The 17,098-nt window shown below is 39.9% G+C and overlaps 1 protein-coding gene across 4 annotated transcripts in view; it reads right to left on the bottom strand.

Moving 5' to 3' along the window:
• Positions 1–13,116, bottom strand: part of BTLA (B and T lymphocyte associated) — a 30,994-nt gene extending 17,878 nt beyond the window's left edge. For 2 of the 4 annotated variants that reach the window (XM_088024473.1, XM_028110612.2), the window contains exon 1: positions 12,671–13,114. In XM_088024473.1, coding sequence (XP_087880599.1) covers positions 12,671–12,758 — 88 coding nt within the window. In that variant the 5' untranslated portion in view covers positions 12,759–13,114. Of the gene's footprint in view, positions 1–12,670 lie in introns of all 4 variants that reach the window. The other 2 variants (XM_028110613.2, XM_028110611.2) reach the window with 2 other exon arrangements.
• Positions 13,117–17,098: the final 3,982 nt, after the last annotated feature.

A 17,098-nucleotide genomic window follows, 5' to 3' on the forward strand; every position in this document is an offset into this window, starting at 1 on the left:
GGTTAGACTTGCAACAAGAAAGCAAGAGGCCAGAGGCTGAAAAGCCAAGTGAAACTCACATTTCCAGAACTTCATTCCTCCCCCTGAAGTTAATAGACTACCTCACCCTCCTAACTTTGCTTTTCGTATACCTGGATCTAGATCAGTCAGTCAGAGTTTATGGAGCCTAGAACTAACTCAGTGCCAACATTGTGGAAAACAGCAAGATGGTTGTAGAAAAGGCCTTCCTGCCCTCAAGAAGCTTAGCATTTAATTGATGAGATGAGAGTAACTAACATAGCCACTTTCCCAGAATAAATTTACTATCTACCTTACCACTCTTTTTATCTTCAAATTCATCTGAGCTGAAAACAGGGCTCAGAGGACCCTGGAAGTCCTCGTATGTTAGTTGTTGGGGGGGTATAGAAATAAATAAGACAAGGTGTCTTCCTTCAAGGGGCTTGCTTTCCAATGGGAAATAAAGATGCTTGACAGATGGGAGAATGAAATAACACTATAAAGAGGTGCAGACTTTGGGTGTGCAGAGGATTAACCTCAGCTGCCACTATTGGGACAAGGCTTAATGGAAAAGTTATATTTGAGCTGAACAGTAGTGAACGAGTAACCCTTTGATAATCAGGGCAGTGAAAGGGACAGGGGAGGTATTTTAAGACTGAGCACATGGAAGCGCAGAGGCAGAGAAGGAGGACTCTCATGGCAGATTCAGGGAATTGATACACACTTGGATCACGGGTTTCTCACATAGTGACATGGAGACCACAGGTTGTTTCAGAATAAATGCAGTAAGCATTAAATGGGCCATGTTTAAACTCCACTTAGTCACCATGAGAAAATACAGAGCCTAATTCTTTTGGGATATTTAAAAAAGTCATGTAAATACCTAAAAACTAGAATAACCATTCAGACATGGTTGCTCAAATACTCTAAAATACTAACATATTGCGTGATGTTGAGATAGCCACCCAGTCTCCCTGGACCTCAATCCCTGTAAAACAGGATGAAAACAGGAAAATCCTTACCCACCATTCTCTCCTACACAAACTCATCCACAACTTCACCTCCCTCAGTGTGTGACTGACACGATAAAACCAGCTCTAAGTCTATGTTGCCTTTCCATTTAGCCATCAGGCTGTCACCCAATGCTAGTAGCACAAGTGAACATCTCTAGTCCCAGCCTAGGTGGCTATGTGCATGGGGGGAGTGCACAGAGCAGGGGTAGGAGAGGAGAGCCAGCTGATGGTCCTGATCACATCACTGACTCCCAGTGGCATTGTGGAAACATCACTGGGGTTCTTGCATATTCTTACCAGCAGGGTGAGGATCACTGGCTACCGCATTGGCTGGACAGGGATTTTTCTTGAATGGGGGAATGAATAGATTAATGCAGCCTTGCCAACAGGCATTAAAAGTCATCAAGGGGACTTGCTCTTTGTTCAAAGAGCGTATTGACACTTCCCATCCCCCTGAGACTCAAACGGATGTTTGTAGCTCAGGAAAGCTACACAGAGCTAAATGGCACAATTCAAATTCTCCATCAGACATCCATGTTGACACGCACGGCTGTTTCATGACATTCAGGAAATCAAAAGCTGTCCCTGGGGGGTTTGTCTTGTAAAAAAAACATTTTCTAAACAGAGGTGAGGAACACAGTTGCTTTTGGATGGAGGTATCTGCCAACGTTAGTTGTTCCTGCTGTTATTCTCAAACATTCATAGCTAATGGTGGGGAATTTTCAATGTTAAAAATAATTCAGATAAACATATTCAGTAAAATGATGAAACCTCTACCATCCTCTGGCTTTTGTATGATGAAGTATCTCTTTTTAAGTCACTAGAGGTTTCAGAAGACTTATAGTTTTTTTTTTTAAGATTGTATTTATTTATTTGAGAGGGAGAGAGAGATCTCCAGTGGGGTGAGGGGTGAAGGGAAAAGCAGACTCCCGCTGAGCAGGGAGCCCAATGCAGGGCTCGATCCCAGGACTCCAGGATCATAACCTGAGACGAAGGCAGATGCTTAACTGACTGAGCCACCCAGGTGCTCTGGAAGACTTATATTTTATAAATCTTTATGAAAGCCATGACTGTTTGTTATATTCGCATATTCCATGACTAGTGTATACCTAGCATATTTGATGCCTAGAGTGCACCATTTCTAGCAACACCCCTCCTCTATATGGAAAAATGTTTTCAGAGATCATGAGTTGAAACGAACAATAAAATGGCCAGAAAAGAAATAAAGACAGTGAATATTTCCTTTCATTGAACTTCATACATAAAACCATGGAAGTTAAAAAATGTTTAAAATATTAAAATCAAAAAGGGAAAAATGCACCAAATTATCTATTTAATAGTTTTGTAACTACTTAAACAGTATGAACTTTTATCCTTTAGTTGCAGTCTGATACAGTAGTCCATATAAATAATTTTCCAGTAGCTAATAAGTGAATTTTATTAAAACTGAAATTCTACAAAAGATACAATTTAAGCAATTACTAAATTGTACCACAAATGTGAAGTTTTATTTTGATTCATTCTTTAATTTTAAAACAACACTTTGAGGAGAACACATTTCAGTTGTATAGATATTATTCAATAAAACATGAAGTTTTAAACTTCAAAACTACAGTTAATACCTGAAAACAAATTACACCACATAGTTTGTCCTGTTTCACTTTTAGATTTTAAACAAATAAATATTCAAAGTGGTTGCATAGAATGAAAGCAATGAAATGGCTCACATTCTGTTTCTTTGGCTCCATAGTCACTGTGGTGTTGTTCTTTATTTAAAATCTACTGTTGAAATGAAGAAATATGTAGGAGCTCATAGAGACACAACACCTGAGCAAGCTCAGGTGATTCTGGACATTATAAATTTACTCATGAAATGAACACATGAATCTGTATGTGTGTCCAGAGCCAACTCTGTAACTGGGAAGTTCTCTGACTTCGCTTTCGTGTAGAATGCAATGTTTATCAAAGGGGAAGTACTAAAAATGTGCTAATTTGAAACTTACATACACATCATTCAAACCCAGGAATAACTATAGTAATTATTTAGAATTTAGACCAAAGATATTTTTGAGGGGAGGAGTGTTTTATCACTGATATTCAGGATTGCTGGTATGTGGTGATAATTAAAAGTAGCTCTATTTGTGACATGGCCAGAACCTGGGAGCCCTCTGGTTTCTTTCCTCTTTCCTGTCCCATTCTATCAGTCATCAAGTTAAATTGATTCAGTGTCCAAAATGTCTTGCCAATTTGCTTCCATAAAACTGCCTTAATTTGAGTCTTATTTCCTTTGATGTGGATTATTGTCACAGCCCACCAACTAGTCTTCTACATTCCAAACTTGGCCTTGTTCCCCTCCCCCCACCCCATTTATTCTCCACATCACTGTCACAGTTTTCATTCTCAAAATGAAAATCCAATAGAAGGATTTTGTGCCTTAAACCCTTCAGAGACTCTTCAATGCCTGCAGGAAATGTCCAGATTCCATCAAATAAAATTTAACCCCTACTTCCTTTTGCAAACTCACCCCACCCCCATCCTCCAGCAACCCAAGTCCACTGGACATTCCCCCACTCTGTGAGTGTCTCATGCTGTTCTATGTGACGTGCAGCATTCCTTTATAATTAAATATGTGTTTATGCATCTGTCCTCCTATCAGGTCCATGACTTTCTTGATGAGATAGTACCTGTCTCTGCAGGAGGAGGTGGGCTTAGTATGAAAGGAAGAAGGCCTGAAGTAGCCTGAGACTGAACAAAGAGAGCTCAGGAAGAGAAAAATTTCCTGTTCACAACTCTGACTAATGCTATCTATGCGCTAAGGGAGCAGAGCAGACACATCTGAGCTATTACAAAGGTGGCCTACAGGGCACTGAGGTGAAGAATGTATGCACCTCAACATACCCCATAGTGGTTAAACTATAACCACTAAAGAAAAACTAGACCTTGCAAGTATATAGTGTGGGAAGGCCTGATTTATGTCCACTGAGGGGTGATATTCAAAATATTTAACAAGTGATACTCTGTGGTCATCCAGATACCTGGATCTGATTGGCTAATCAGAAAGACGTGCCAGCCACAAATAACTCCACGGGCCAGTACTTTCCAGTTGAGCAAGTGTAGCTGCAGGTGTAAATACCATCAGGAGCCAGGGAGGGTAGATAATTTGTGAAACCTATTAGCTCATAAAAAAAAGAGCTTCATGATTATGAATCATATGTGAAGTACAATTATTTCTAATTTTTAAAGACCATGCACCTTGATTATAACTGTTACCATGAGGAAAATCCCAACTGAGATTCACTCTTGCTCCATTGAAAAATTCTTACACATGCATGGAAAGTTCAAAACGATTATATTTACTGAAAGAAATGAATGACGGTAATGAACGCAGACTGCCTTGATTTGAGCTATGACAGAGTTAAACATAAAAGTGTCAATAGAAGATGTGGTCCATATATACAATGGAATATTACACAGCCATCAGAGGATGAATACCCAACTTTTACATCAACATGGATGGGACTGGAGGAGATTATGTTAAGCGAAATAAGTCAAGCAGAGAAAGTCAATTATGATATGGTTTCATTTATTTGTGGAACCTAAGGAATAGCATGGAGGACATTAGGAGAAGGAAGGGAAAAATGAAGGAGGGAAGTCGGAGGGAGAGATGAACCATGAGAGACTACGGACTCTGAGAAACAAACTGAGGGTTCTAGAGGGGAGGGTGGTGGGGGGATGGGTTAGCCTGGTGATGAGTATTAAAGAGGGCACGTGCTGCATGGAGCACTGGGTGTTATATGCAAACAATGGATCGTGGATCACTACATCAAAAACTAATGATGTATGGTGACTAACATAACCTAATAAAATTAAATTAAATTTTAAAAAGTGTCAATAAATAATTTTTGAAAACCACAACGATCATGAAAGGTGTAATACATCAATAATTTTCTGTGGTGTGAAGCAGGATTTCAGCTTCTGTCAGAAGATACCATGATAGACAAACACAGAAAAAACTCCAAAACTTAGATACATGGTGAGGAGGCTACAGAAGGAGCGAAGTCTTCAGACTTAGGAGGAAAACAAGTCTCCCAAGGAGGAAAACAAACTTTCCCGGTGGCACAATCTGCCTTACTTTTGAGGGCCAGAGTGGTGGACGGCAGGGGAGATCTGATGACCCCCAGGGAAGGGAAGCAAGTGCCTGTTCCCCTGCAAATTGGTATGGGTTCAGGGGTCCCCTGGGGCAGTAGATTGAATAAAGTCAAGACCAACTCATGCACAGCAAAGGCAGCCATGGAATCACACATCAGAGGTTCTGGAAGGTTCCTGGACACCTTAAGGAATCATGTGCACAGCATCAGAAAGCCCATGTGGCATACTTCTCACCATAAGCTAGCTGGCATAGACTCCACAAATCATGAGGTGACATGAGATGAAGTGTTGACATGCAGACACCACTGATTTCATGTATTCTGCAGTGTGCATTAAGCTTACCACTTTAACTCTGGTAAACAAACCTCCTACATAAGTCAGATATCCCCAGAAGTGCTAGGAATGCTGGGGAAACTTGATGTATGCATGCAAGGTTAAAACAGAGCTTCTATTGTAAAGAGTGACCATTGGTAATCTAAGCCAAACCCTGTGCCATGATCTCAGAGGTACAATGAAAACTGAGAGCCTCAGTCCCTACCATGAGATGAGAGATATTTACATACATCTACCTGACAAACAACATGCCATGTAATATGGATCCAAGACATAGATATAGTATGAAATAATAGTTCAGGTTTTTCTTCTTCTCTGTGGATATTGTCTGATATTGGTCTTTATTTTCTTTTATTTTTTTACAGGAAGAGAAGCTTTGTTGAATAGTGGACCTCTTGATTGCTAGTAATCTCAGTGCTTACAATCTTACTCAAAAAACCAAAGAACTTTAAAAGGCCAAATTGAATACTTGACACACAGACACACAAACAAAAGTCAGTGGTTTCTTGGTAGTATTGGTCTTTAGAAGGGGATAGGCATCTCTTCCCTGTCTAAAAACACACATGCAAACATGCACACATAGAGAGAAAGAGAGAGAGAGACTCACATTAATGTAAAGTTCCTTTAGAAAAATGGAACTGGAAAGAATTAAAGCATTAGCTTCACAACAAGAATGCACATAGTATGAATCCAAATTCATTCCCATTGCTTAAAAAACAAAGGACAAGAAATGAGAAAATTGAGAGAATTTTCACAATCATCTCTATTACCATTTCCTCCTTAAAAGTCTCATTGTACTGGTATGTGAAAACTTTAAGTTTGCTTTCATGTGGTATTTATTTAGCACACTTTGAAGCAATTTCTTTTAGGGCTAGAATTTCTCATTCTGTGATATGACTATTTGGGGGAAAATTTGAAGACTATCTTTTCAACCTCGTTTTATTGAGCAATATAAGACTTTAAGCCATTTCTTGGTTTTATCTAGTTTGGGATAAGTCTAAAATTGTTTTGTCTTGAAATAGTCATTTTAGTATTTGCCATAGCTTCGTCTAACAGTCAGCAAAGCTCACAAAGTACCTGTGCCATTTCCTCTCCTTGAGATATTAAAAGACAGGACCCACAGAGAGCATTAGCCGTCCTCAAGTCAGACAGCACATGGATAGCGGCATAAGTCACATTTGGGGGGATCACCTCCAGAATCACTGCTTCACGTTCATTGTCACTTGCTCACAGGCACACAGCACCTCACATTATCAAAGTGCTGCAGACCCACCCTAGATCCTCCCGATGGGGGGAAGATAAGGACGTAACTAATATTTTTGAGTTCTTATAATGTGATTTTCACTCTTAGGTACCATACATATATCGTTTCATTTGATCCTTAAAATCTTATCAGGTACTTAGAGTTGTTATCTTAATTTTTAAGCTGGAAAAACCAAGTATTAGAGAAGCTAAGCCACTTGCTGAAGACAACCAGCTGATGGGAGTCCGAGCCAGGACCAGGACTTGAGCCCAGACCTGGCTAACTTCAGAGCAAAAGCTCTTATCTGCCAGTAGTTGTGGAAGTAAATGAGAACACACAGCAAGAGTTCTTAGCATTGTGCTTGGCTCGTAATAGACAACAAAAAAATACAGGGTATTATTATTTCTTAGGATGAATTTAGGGAAGTGACACAGTAGTTGAGCAAAGCCTGCAGGCGGCAGAGACAAGATGGAAACCAGAAGTTCTGCCCCAAGTGCCTCTGCTCTGAGCAGTTATTCCCAGCTGAGTCAAGGATCAGCAGTCATGCATAATGACTGGCATATGCATTGGGCAAACAAATATAATAGACATAGAAAAGGCAGTATATCCCATAGAAAAATGTCCTTTTGTATGATAGATGAAATCCTACAAAATTATACTAACCAGGGGTGCTTGGGTAGCTCAGTCGGTTATGTCTGACTCTCAATTTTGGCTCAGGTCATGATCTCAGGGTCATGAGATTGAGCCCCATGTTGGGGTTCACACTGGGCATGGAGCCTGCTTATGATTCTCTCTCTCTCTCTGCCCCTCCCCCTCTAAAAAATAATAAAAATAAAAAATAAAAAAGAATTACACTAACCAGCAAGGCTGGCCTTGGTCAAAAGTGGGAAGTAAAAATACCTTTGTCTTTATATACTTTTCCAAGCTTTCTTTCAGTAACTTCTCCATTATATCTCTACCAAATGACAAATGTCCCCTTGTGGTTCTACCCTACTGGTCACTGACCATAGCCAAAGGATTCACACATGTTCCATTTCTGCAGAGTTCTGCCCACCCCATTTGACAAGAATGAGTATCTAGTAGAGTGTTGGTTGGCCAATTCTGCAATTCTCTCTGTGGAGTAGCAAACGTTTTTAGCCAGTTTAGTGAGCCCTAAAGAACAATGATTCATATTGACAATTTAGACAATAGTTCCAGAAGACTTTGACCGCCTGCTCCTGGGAGGCCCTGTCCTTCAGAAATGCTAGGCCCTCTACCTTGATCACAGTGCCTTCTGGAAGAAAAGCAGCACAGGAAAAGCCTACAGCATACCTTAGAAGCTGTGGCCAGTAGCATCAAAGAGAGACTTTGTCATTGCATCAGAAATCAACATAAGTATTTCTAAATATTGCCTTCAGTGATAATGTGGTTACTTGGGATGCTCAGGGTAAGCATGGGTTCTGTGTTGCTGTAAAGACACAGGGAACATCTGCCTCTACTTCTCTCCCAGGTACTTCTTCCCCTTCCTAATGCACTGTACCACAGAGATCACACTGAGATTCACTGGCATTTTCAAAGCCCTAGAAGATAATTAACAATATCCATGTGAGCAGAAACTGCCAACTCTCCCCCAATATTAATTCTCCTCTCCTAACTGGTAGAAGAAGATTAAATAAGGCCACAACCACCCAGCTAGAACCTAAGTGCCACAACCTATCTTATAACCACTTCTGGACAATGAGCTGCTGATGACATTTGTGAGTTCCAGGTTGTGTTCACAAGATAAATATGGCTAACAGGAAGGAGAAAAGGAGAAGTTAGCTCTACCAGCTAAACTTGGGGTTTCCCTATGACTGGCCTAGATGGTCGTTCCAACACTACCCTGCACTCTGTTCAAAGTGAGCCTCAACTTAGACAAGTTTAGATTCTGAGCATTTGAGAATGATACCCCTGCACATGCAGGCGCAAGCACACCATAATTGCTTCCGTAGAGATAAGCATGTAAGTCAGAGGCCATGACCATGAAAGGATAGGTGGGTAAGACTGAGCTTATTTTGAGGCAAGGGAATGGAGACTATTAGAAAAGTGAAGCAAAGTGCATACGATAGAAGAGCTCACAAAGGCAATGTCACTGGAGTCACATGACGACCAAAGCTTTGTTATTTCTTGGTAACTGTGGATGATTGTAGATAATGATATCAAGAGTTATTTATAGACAACTTTTCTCAACCCCAAACAAGAGATGACCTCCCAAGCCTACTTGAAGGGAACTATCAAGCTAATTAAATTTTGGACTAAAAGAACATTATTAGCTAAAGTGACACAGCACTTAATGATGCATCAAGTAGATCATAGGAAATCCTCAAGATATAAAGGTTAAAATTAATGTGTTCTAAGTGTTGTATAGCATTAATTCACTTGCTACAGCAACCCTATAAGATCAGTGTCAATATTGTCCCCGTTGTTGAGATGAGGAAACAGAACCAGAGAGGCTACGGTCACAGTAAATGGCAGAGAGGGGACAGTAATCCAGGTGGTCTGGCTCTAGAGTCCCTGATCCTAACCACTCTGCCACGGCCTTTCCAAGAACCACAGCAAAAGATTGATTTAATTTGGCGACCTGATTATGAACACCTGTGAACATTTTTCCTTCAACAATTTGGAACTCGTAAGTAAAGATGAAACTCACAAATAATGAAAATTAAATAGGAAAGCCCCAGCAAAGCAAGATAAGCAGCATTTGACTTCAACACTACAACAGAGGAAATTATGATAGTGGGACAGAGGAAGCAACAATTAATTAAAGAGCTTTTCAGGGTTAGGAAAATCTATTCAAGGCTCTTCTTATCAGCACACGGGTTAATCTTTTCATGCCTTAATCCAGGAAGTCCTTTAGCTGCAGAATATTTTCCTAGACATTTACATAAAAAGTAATCACATTTTGTGGCAGGCATTTTGGTAATAACGATACACAAGCATTTGGCAGAAGAATGAGTTCTACCCCCAGCACACCAGGTACACATTTCAATAGGAAAAAATAGCTAGAGCCATGGTAATAAGCCTGATAAAGACACTGTGTTATCAAACAGGAACTTCAAAAAATGATAGGTGCAGAGCACTTTCTGCCCTGTTTTTGATCTGACCCAAGGATATGGCCAATTCCCAGTGAAGGGACAATCTGAGTGGGATGTGGGGTATGGATCCATGGACCATACTCAACTATCAGAGTGAAGGAGAAAGAGGACATAGACAAGTGCCAAATGGAGACTCAGACCTAACTAATGCGTTCTTGATGGAGCCAAACCATAAATGGCCACTGGTACTAGATCAGATTAGGATTTATTTATTTTTATCACAATAAGCAGCAGTCAAAGATTTCCTACTGTCTTCATTTCAGACCATATATAGTGCCAAGTGGTACCCAGACAATAACTGCAGGACTCCTGCCTGCCTGAAGACGGAATCCTTGGTTGATCCTGAACTGAACAAGTGGTCCAAAGCCTCGCAGCTGGGAGCTGCTCCCTGGTGATGCATCTTCACTTGCAGCCTCGTTCTTCCCAGTATAATCTGCCCATCTGTGCATGAAAGGAAGGTGCTGACGCCTTTATTCCTTTCATCAGGACAGAGATCGAAATCATAGCCAGATACCAAGGGGCAGATTTCCCTTTTTTTTTTGAGAAACACAAAAAGCAAGCAAGCATAATTTTATTATAAAGGAGGACCTTAAACAAGAAGTTTATAGAGAATATAACATTTTTTTCCAACCTTATGGTAGATGCAGTCTCATTCCTGAGAAGAGGCACACAGATCTCCCATTGCTTTTAAGTTGAGGGAAAGAAATTCATAAAAATTAAAGAAAAATTAAATTCTAAATTAAAAAAAAATTTAGGCATTTTGAAACCATGCCAGTGTAAAGAACTCAGTAATTTAGTAAATCACAGAAAATCCCCAAGATAAATAGGTTAAAATTAATGTGGTTTTAAGGAATGGAGCCATCAGCTCTGTCTGGGAGAACAATTCTCACTAAACATTTATCTCAACCTATATCTTAAATTTAATGCAAGTAATGCTTCAATCTATCAACTGCTTTACAGTAAACCTGGTTGGCACTCTGAGGCTTTCCATTTCATTTTCCAAATAATTTGATTCTCTATAGTTGGGGTCGAATATATTGTGCAGTGTATTTTATTTATTCACTTTTTTTTAAGCTTTAAAAGCTCAACTATTTAAAACAATAACATTAACACTTATTTCCCATTTAACTGAATGTTGTGGGGGGTGCTTGGTGAAAATAATATCAGCAAAACACCATTGACATTTACTGGCTTTCATTATGTGCACTTATTATACCAGGCATTTCACCCATATTATTGCATTTAGGCACTTCACCCATATTATTGCATTTATAGTCTTCGAAATAGGCCCATATTTTAGGTATAATTATTATCTCTATCTTACAAATGAGGAGACTAAGGCTAAGAGAGGATAAGAAACTTCACCAAGGTCACACAGTAAGTGGCAGAGCCAGTAAACAAACCCAGTCCTAACCCTTCCCCCCAGTCTAGTTTTGTAAACACATTAGGAGGGGAATAGAAGTTTTACCCCACTCCCAGTGTGATATAGCACTGAACATTCTTTTTTTTTTAAGATTTTATTTATTCATTTGACAGAGAGAGCACAAGCAGAGGAAGGAGCAGAGGGACAGGGAGAAGCAGACTTCCTGCTGAGCAGGGAGCCCGATGCTGGACTCAATCCCAGGACCCTGGGATCATGACCTGAGCCGAAGGCAGACGCTTCACCAACTAAGCCACCCAGGCACCCCAGCACTGAACATTATTTTCCTTCATTTCACAGAGGATAGTTTATGTGCTCTTCAAATTGGTATGAATTCTATTTAATATATGACTCCAGTTATAGCTGTGTGATTTTAGGCATCTGATGGAAAATGAAAAACCCAGCCAGCCATCTAAGAACCTCATCAATGTAATACCAAATTACTTGCACACATAACAATGCTTAGGTGCCTGGGAATTTTTATTCTGCACCTGGTCGTGTGCCATCCTAACATCCACGGAGACAAATTCCAAACCAAGCAGTTCCAGAATTTAAGATGACATTCTAGAGGATTTCAGTCACCATATTTTCCAATTTAAAACCACAGCACACAAACTGGTAAGAGTATGTGTGTTTGTGGGGATAACCAGGCAGGAGATTTGAAATCAGACCTGAGAAAATCAGAAACTTCTGCTAGCTGTTTACAGTCTTTCAATATATGGGCCCCTGTGTCCATGTAAAGGAGCAAATGAACTCACTGGAAGGAAGAAATTGCTTTTTTGCCCTCATAAAATCTTTGCAGAGGTGGCCACACATCATCTAGGCAGACCTCAAGCTGTTTTCTATGCCATATGACACCCAAGTAGGAGCCATTCTCTTTTAGCTAATAGAAACAATGACAGAATGCTCCAATACTCGATTTCTGAGCATTTTCTCGTTCGGTATTCTCCAAGCACACACCCCAGTGAGGCAAATAGGGCAACTCTATTTAGTGACATTACTCAAGAGTAACCACAGAGTCAAGTACAACCCCGGTTATCCAACACCCATCCAGCTGAACTACAGCACTCTGCTTGCCTCCATCTCGAAAAGACAAGCTATTCAATCATCAGGACGGCATCCAGAGCATTTTTGCTAGAAGTAGTGATAAATTTGTACCTTATTTATAATATCCGCCCAATTCTCTTTCCTTACCATCGGAACATGTTTTTTAAGAAAATCAGCCAAGCCATGACTTGAAAACCATGTTCTTGTTTGGTTGATGTTCTAGAACGTGCTCAGTGACCAAATCTCACTACATGGTTTCATCCACCATTATCCACTTGACATCGCAAGTGAAAACATTCCCTCCACCACCCCCTGGGGAAAAAAAAACAAGAGATTATATACATAGATGCCTTACCGTTGATACTCCAGATGCCCAGATGTGGGATTAGGAAGAACACCCAACACAATTTCCCAATTCCAAGCATGCCAGGCAATGTCTTCATTTCCTGTGCATATCAGGGACAGAAAAACTTCACAAGTAGACTTCTCTTCCTCCCTTGAATTCTTCAGGATTGGACCAGGTTACCTACCTCAGTGACATCAGTGAAATAAGTAGAGAAGAGCAAGGAGGTGAAGAAGACAGTAGGAAGAGCCTGAATCATTTGTGAAACGAAGTGAACAGAAAAACGATGTGGTACTATATTCTGTGGTTTTTGCTTCTTGTCAAATCGGCTGTTCACTTTCAAACACTGATCTGCAAAGCGGCTCAGTCCTTAACTTCTCCTTCCGCTTTACCACCGTTTCTGCCCCACATTGAGGTTTTGCTCATTCAAAGTTGAGTGACATGAAAAATCAAACTCTGAAGAAATCTATATTGTTGCAATCTTTAGGTTGAGATTTTAATCGAATTAAGGTCAGGGAATTCATGGTAAAAAGTACCTATGGGTAAGTATGCCTTTTCCCCCTTTTCATAACTTGAGATTATGAAACTTCTTTTATGTAAAAGGTTTTAGATTTTTCTTCCTAAACATCATGTCATGGCAAGATTAGAATGCTTATTGTGATTATACCAGTGATTTATCTGAGGTTATGGAGAATATGAGTGACAGGAAGCACTTCCTCAACAGATGAGGGAAGGGCAGGTGTCTTTAATCTGCAGATAAATATCAATGGAACAAGATCATCATTAATATTAGCTACATGTTCTCTCTCTAAATAATAAAGTTCCGAGCTAAATGACATCTTGAATATCAGTTAAAGGAAACTTCCATTTTCAACATTTTTCATGTGGGTATTGTCTGGATGAAATAGAAGAGAAGCAATAAAAGGAAGAAATGGAAAAGTTCAAGATCAGATAGCTCAGGGTCAAGGTGGACTGTTTTCTCCAAGGCCACTTGTAATAATTAGCTGTGCTTCTAATTTTATATATTTATATATATATGTATATATGTATTTAAGATTTTATTTTTTTATTTGAGAGAGAGTGAGAGAGAGAGAGAGAGAGCGAGAGAGCATGAGTGGGGGGAGGGGCAGAGGGAGAAGCAGACTCACCACCAAGCAGGAAGCCGGACCTGGGGTTCAATCCCAGGACTCCAGGATCATGACCTGAGCCGAAGGCAGACGCTTAACCAACTAAGCCACCCAGGCGCCCTGTGCTTCTAATTATAGGAGCTAATTAAATTCACCCATTTGAGATTCCAAATGAGAAATCTAGATTTGTGACATCTGTGGTCATTGACAGACGCTGATTTTGTAAGTCTTTCTCCTGGAGGCTGATGATTTTCTTCCAAGGCCAAACTTCAATGGTTCTAAGTACATAAGTTTAAAAAAAAACAGTTATCATTGTATTTATTGATTCAAACAGACATTGTGTGATGGTTGGAGGCCCCAAGATGAATGATTTTAAAGAGCTCAGTGAACCAGTACTATAATCTCCTCGTATCTGTCTTTAGTGTTGGAACTGAAATATCATGTATTTCAACCACCACAGTTTAACACAGAGCAACTGTATGTTAGGACATCCATTACTTACCAAGTAAACATCCTGTGAAATATTTACCCAGCATTTACACAACTTTCTTTCCCGTGCTCAAGGTGGAATGCAAACTTCCTGTGGCAGCTGAGGCAAGGCTCATTATCCATTTAAAATGGTCCCAGAAGTCAAAAGTCATATAGCCAAGGATCCCAGGATATTGTCCTAAACAAGAGACAAGTCATATACACTTTGTTTATTTCAGCATAAAACCTTTTTGATCTATTTTAAGGATTTTTTTTCATATTAAAAAAGCCTGTGCTAATGAGACAAAATTTGGAAAAAAAAAAACCTTATGTAACATCTAGTGTATTTTTAAAGATATCTATTTTGTTACTTTTATCACCATGACTGGCTCTTTATTCCTCCACAGCTGAAGTCCTGAGAGTCCCCCTGAAGACAGAACCCTCCCTCAGAATCTGACTCCTGTCTTCATTCTAATTAAAAAAAAAAAAAAATGAAAGAAGCCTGGCTCCAAAGTTTGTTAGTTCAGTTACAAGTCAATTTTGCTTTAAATTTCTATTTCATCTAGCAATTACATTTCTATTCTGACCCTTGTCCCATTATAATTAAGTACTGTTTGATTAAAAAATTGTACTTTTTATTTAAATGTGCAAATTTGAAGAATTTACTACATTTTTGAAGAATTTAACTACATTTAAAAAAGTGATTGCATTGTGTTTTAGGATCAGTTTTAAAAACATCAATCTATCTCCAATTTTATTGTGAAAGACAAAAAGCAAAGTAGAATTGGGCTTCTTAAAATTCATTTCCAAACATTTTAGGAGCTACATACAGAGCAAATTCTTCAGTTTGCGTACAGATTCAGTTGCTTTCATGAATCATGAAGCAGCTGTACTTTCTTTTTTTTTTTAAGATTTTATTTATTTATTTGAGAGAGAGAATGATATATATAGAGAGAGCATGAGAGGGGGGAGGGTCCGAGGGAGAAGCAGACTCACTGCTGAGCAGGGAGCCCGATGCAGGACTCGATCCCAGGACTCCAGGATTATGACCTGAGCTGAAGGCAGTCGCTTAACCTGAGCCACCCAGGCGCCCCAGCTGTACTTTCTCCAATATTTTTTTTTTATGCCAGGAGGGTCAGAGAAACAGCAAACACAAAACAGATGCAGGACCCTAGAGAGAACTTACCACTGACATTAGACAACATCAGCCCAGAGGGATGAATCTTGGTTTTAAAAATTTTAGCACCCCAAAAAACATTGCATAGCTTCTGCCACATATGTAGTCCAGCATTTAAAACTTTTTCCATTCTTCTGCTTGGTGTCCTCTCCTCATCAATATTCTTGATAGCAATGGTTTCCAAATATGCTTGTACTTTAGAATCAGTCTGGGCACTTTTTATACACTGGGTGGGACTCCTGGATCCCATCTATGTCCACTGAATGAGAATCTCACAGGATTGAGCCCACATATCCCTATTTTAAAGAAATCTCCCAAAGTGATTCTGATAGCTGATTTGAATGGATATTTGGAAACCAAGAATGAATTGGTGGGAGACACAGATTTTGAGTCACAAAAGACTTGGTACCAAATCTTTGCTACTTATTAGCTGTAGAATCTTTCATAAATTCCTGGATTCTTAGAGTTTATTCTAGACACAGAGATGTACAGCTTGGGTGCCCCTTCAAGGACAGATTTGCTCTTGGCTGTGGGGAATGCAGTTGGCAGACAGCTTCCAGGTATAAACTTCTTTAGTGACTGCCAATCAGCCTGCATCCAGTGATGGAGAAAGGAAAATGTAAAAATGGCTGGCCATTTGGGGCTCCCATGGGATGCTGATGGGCAATACTTGACCCAGAGCTCCAGGTTGTCAGCCAAGGTTATGTCAGGCCTATATCACAGTTTGACTTCTTCCTCTGCCCAGTCGTGCTTCTGCCCCCTTACTTTCAAAGGTGCTGATTGCTAATCTATCTCAATGTCTGCCTCCAGAGAAATAAATCTATTCCACATCTCAATTTCCTGTTCTCTAGAACACATATGGTAATAACATCTATCTGTTATGTTGGTGAACTGAGATAAGGTATGCAAAGTGATCAGTAAATTACATCTATAATTATTCCTGAACCAAAGATGGGCTTTAATTTGGACAAGATGGATACCAGGAAGCCCTATGTTCATAAGCCAGGAAATAATGATGGTGGAACAATTTGAATATATTTGTTAATGGGAGTCATTTGTGCATGGAGATTGAGACTCTGAATAAGTGTGGTAACAAAGCTTTGATTAGCAAAGAAATGTAGCAGATTAAAGATGGTCTTAATTCCCCCTAAATTCACAAGGATGGATCAGCCATGCAGGAAGCCCTCAGAAGTAAAGGGCAGAAAGATTTAGAAATCTTAGAAGTGCAGAAGATGTAAAGAAGAGCAGGAGATGTAAAGAAGGGACCACATTGGGAAAGCGCTCTAAACATCCAAAGGACTGGAAGGGGTCAAAGCAGTGGTGCTGTCACAGCAGGACTAGAGGGCTGGACAGGTAACCAAGGCAGGGACCATTCCCTGAAACTGGAATACAGAAAAGGATCAGTCATTGGCCCCACACCCCAAGACAGGCAAAGAGACCAATTTGGTATTGAACCTTTCCCCTTTACTCCTTAAAGTGTCCCTTCTGTGAGAGGATTGGTCCCGCACTGTGAGGTGGATAGGGTTCACCCAAAACACGATATAAAATACCCTCAGCTGCAAAACTTAGAAGACTGAAGATGCTTTGGGGGAAAATAAATAAAAATGTATGTACAGAGAATGCCCAAGAATGCCCTTCTCCCCTTTACTTTCCTATTGACAGACTTGG

This window comes from Eumetopias jubatus, unplaced genomic scaffold, assembly GCF_037043125.1.
Source record: "Eumetopias jubatus isolate StellerSeaLion01/CBP00866 unplaced genomic scaffold, mEumJub1_p1.0 scaffold_1, whole genome shotgun sequence".
Lineage (NCBI taxonomy): Eukaryota > Metazoa > Chordata > Mammalia > Carnivora > Otariidae > Eumetopias > Eumetopias jubatus.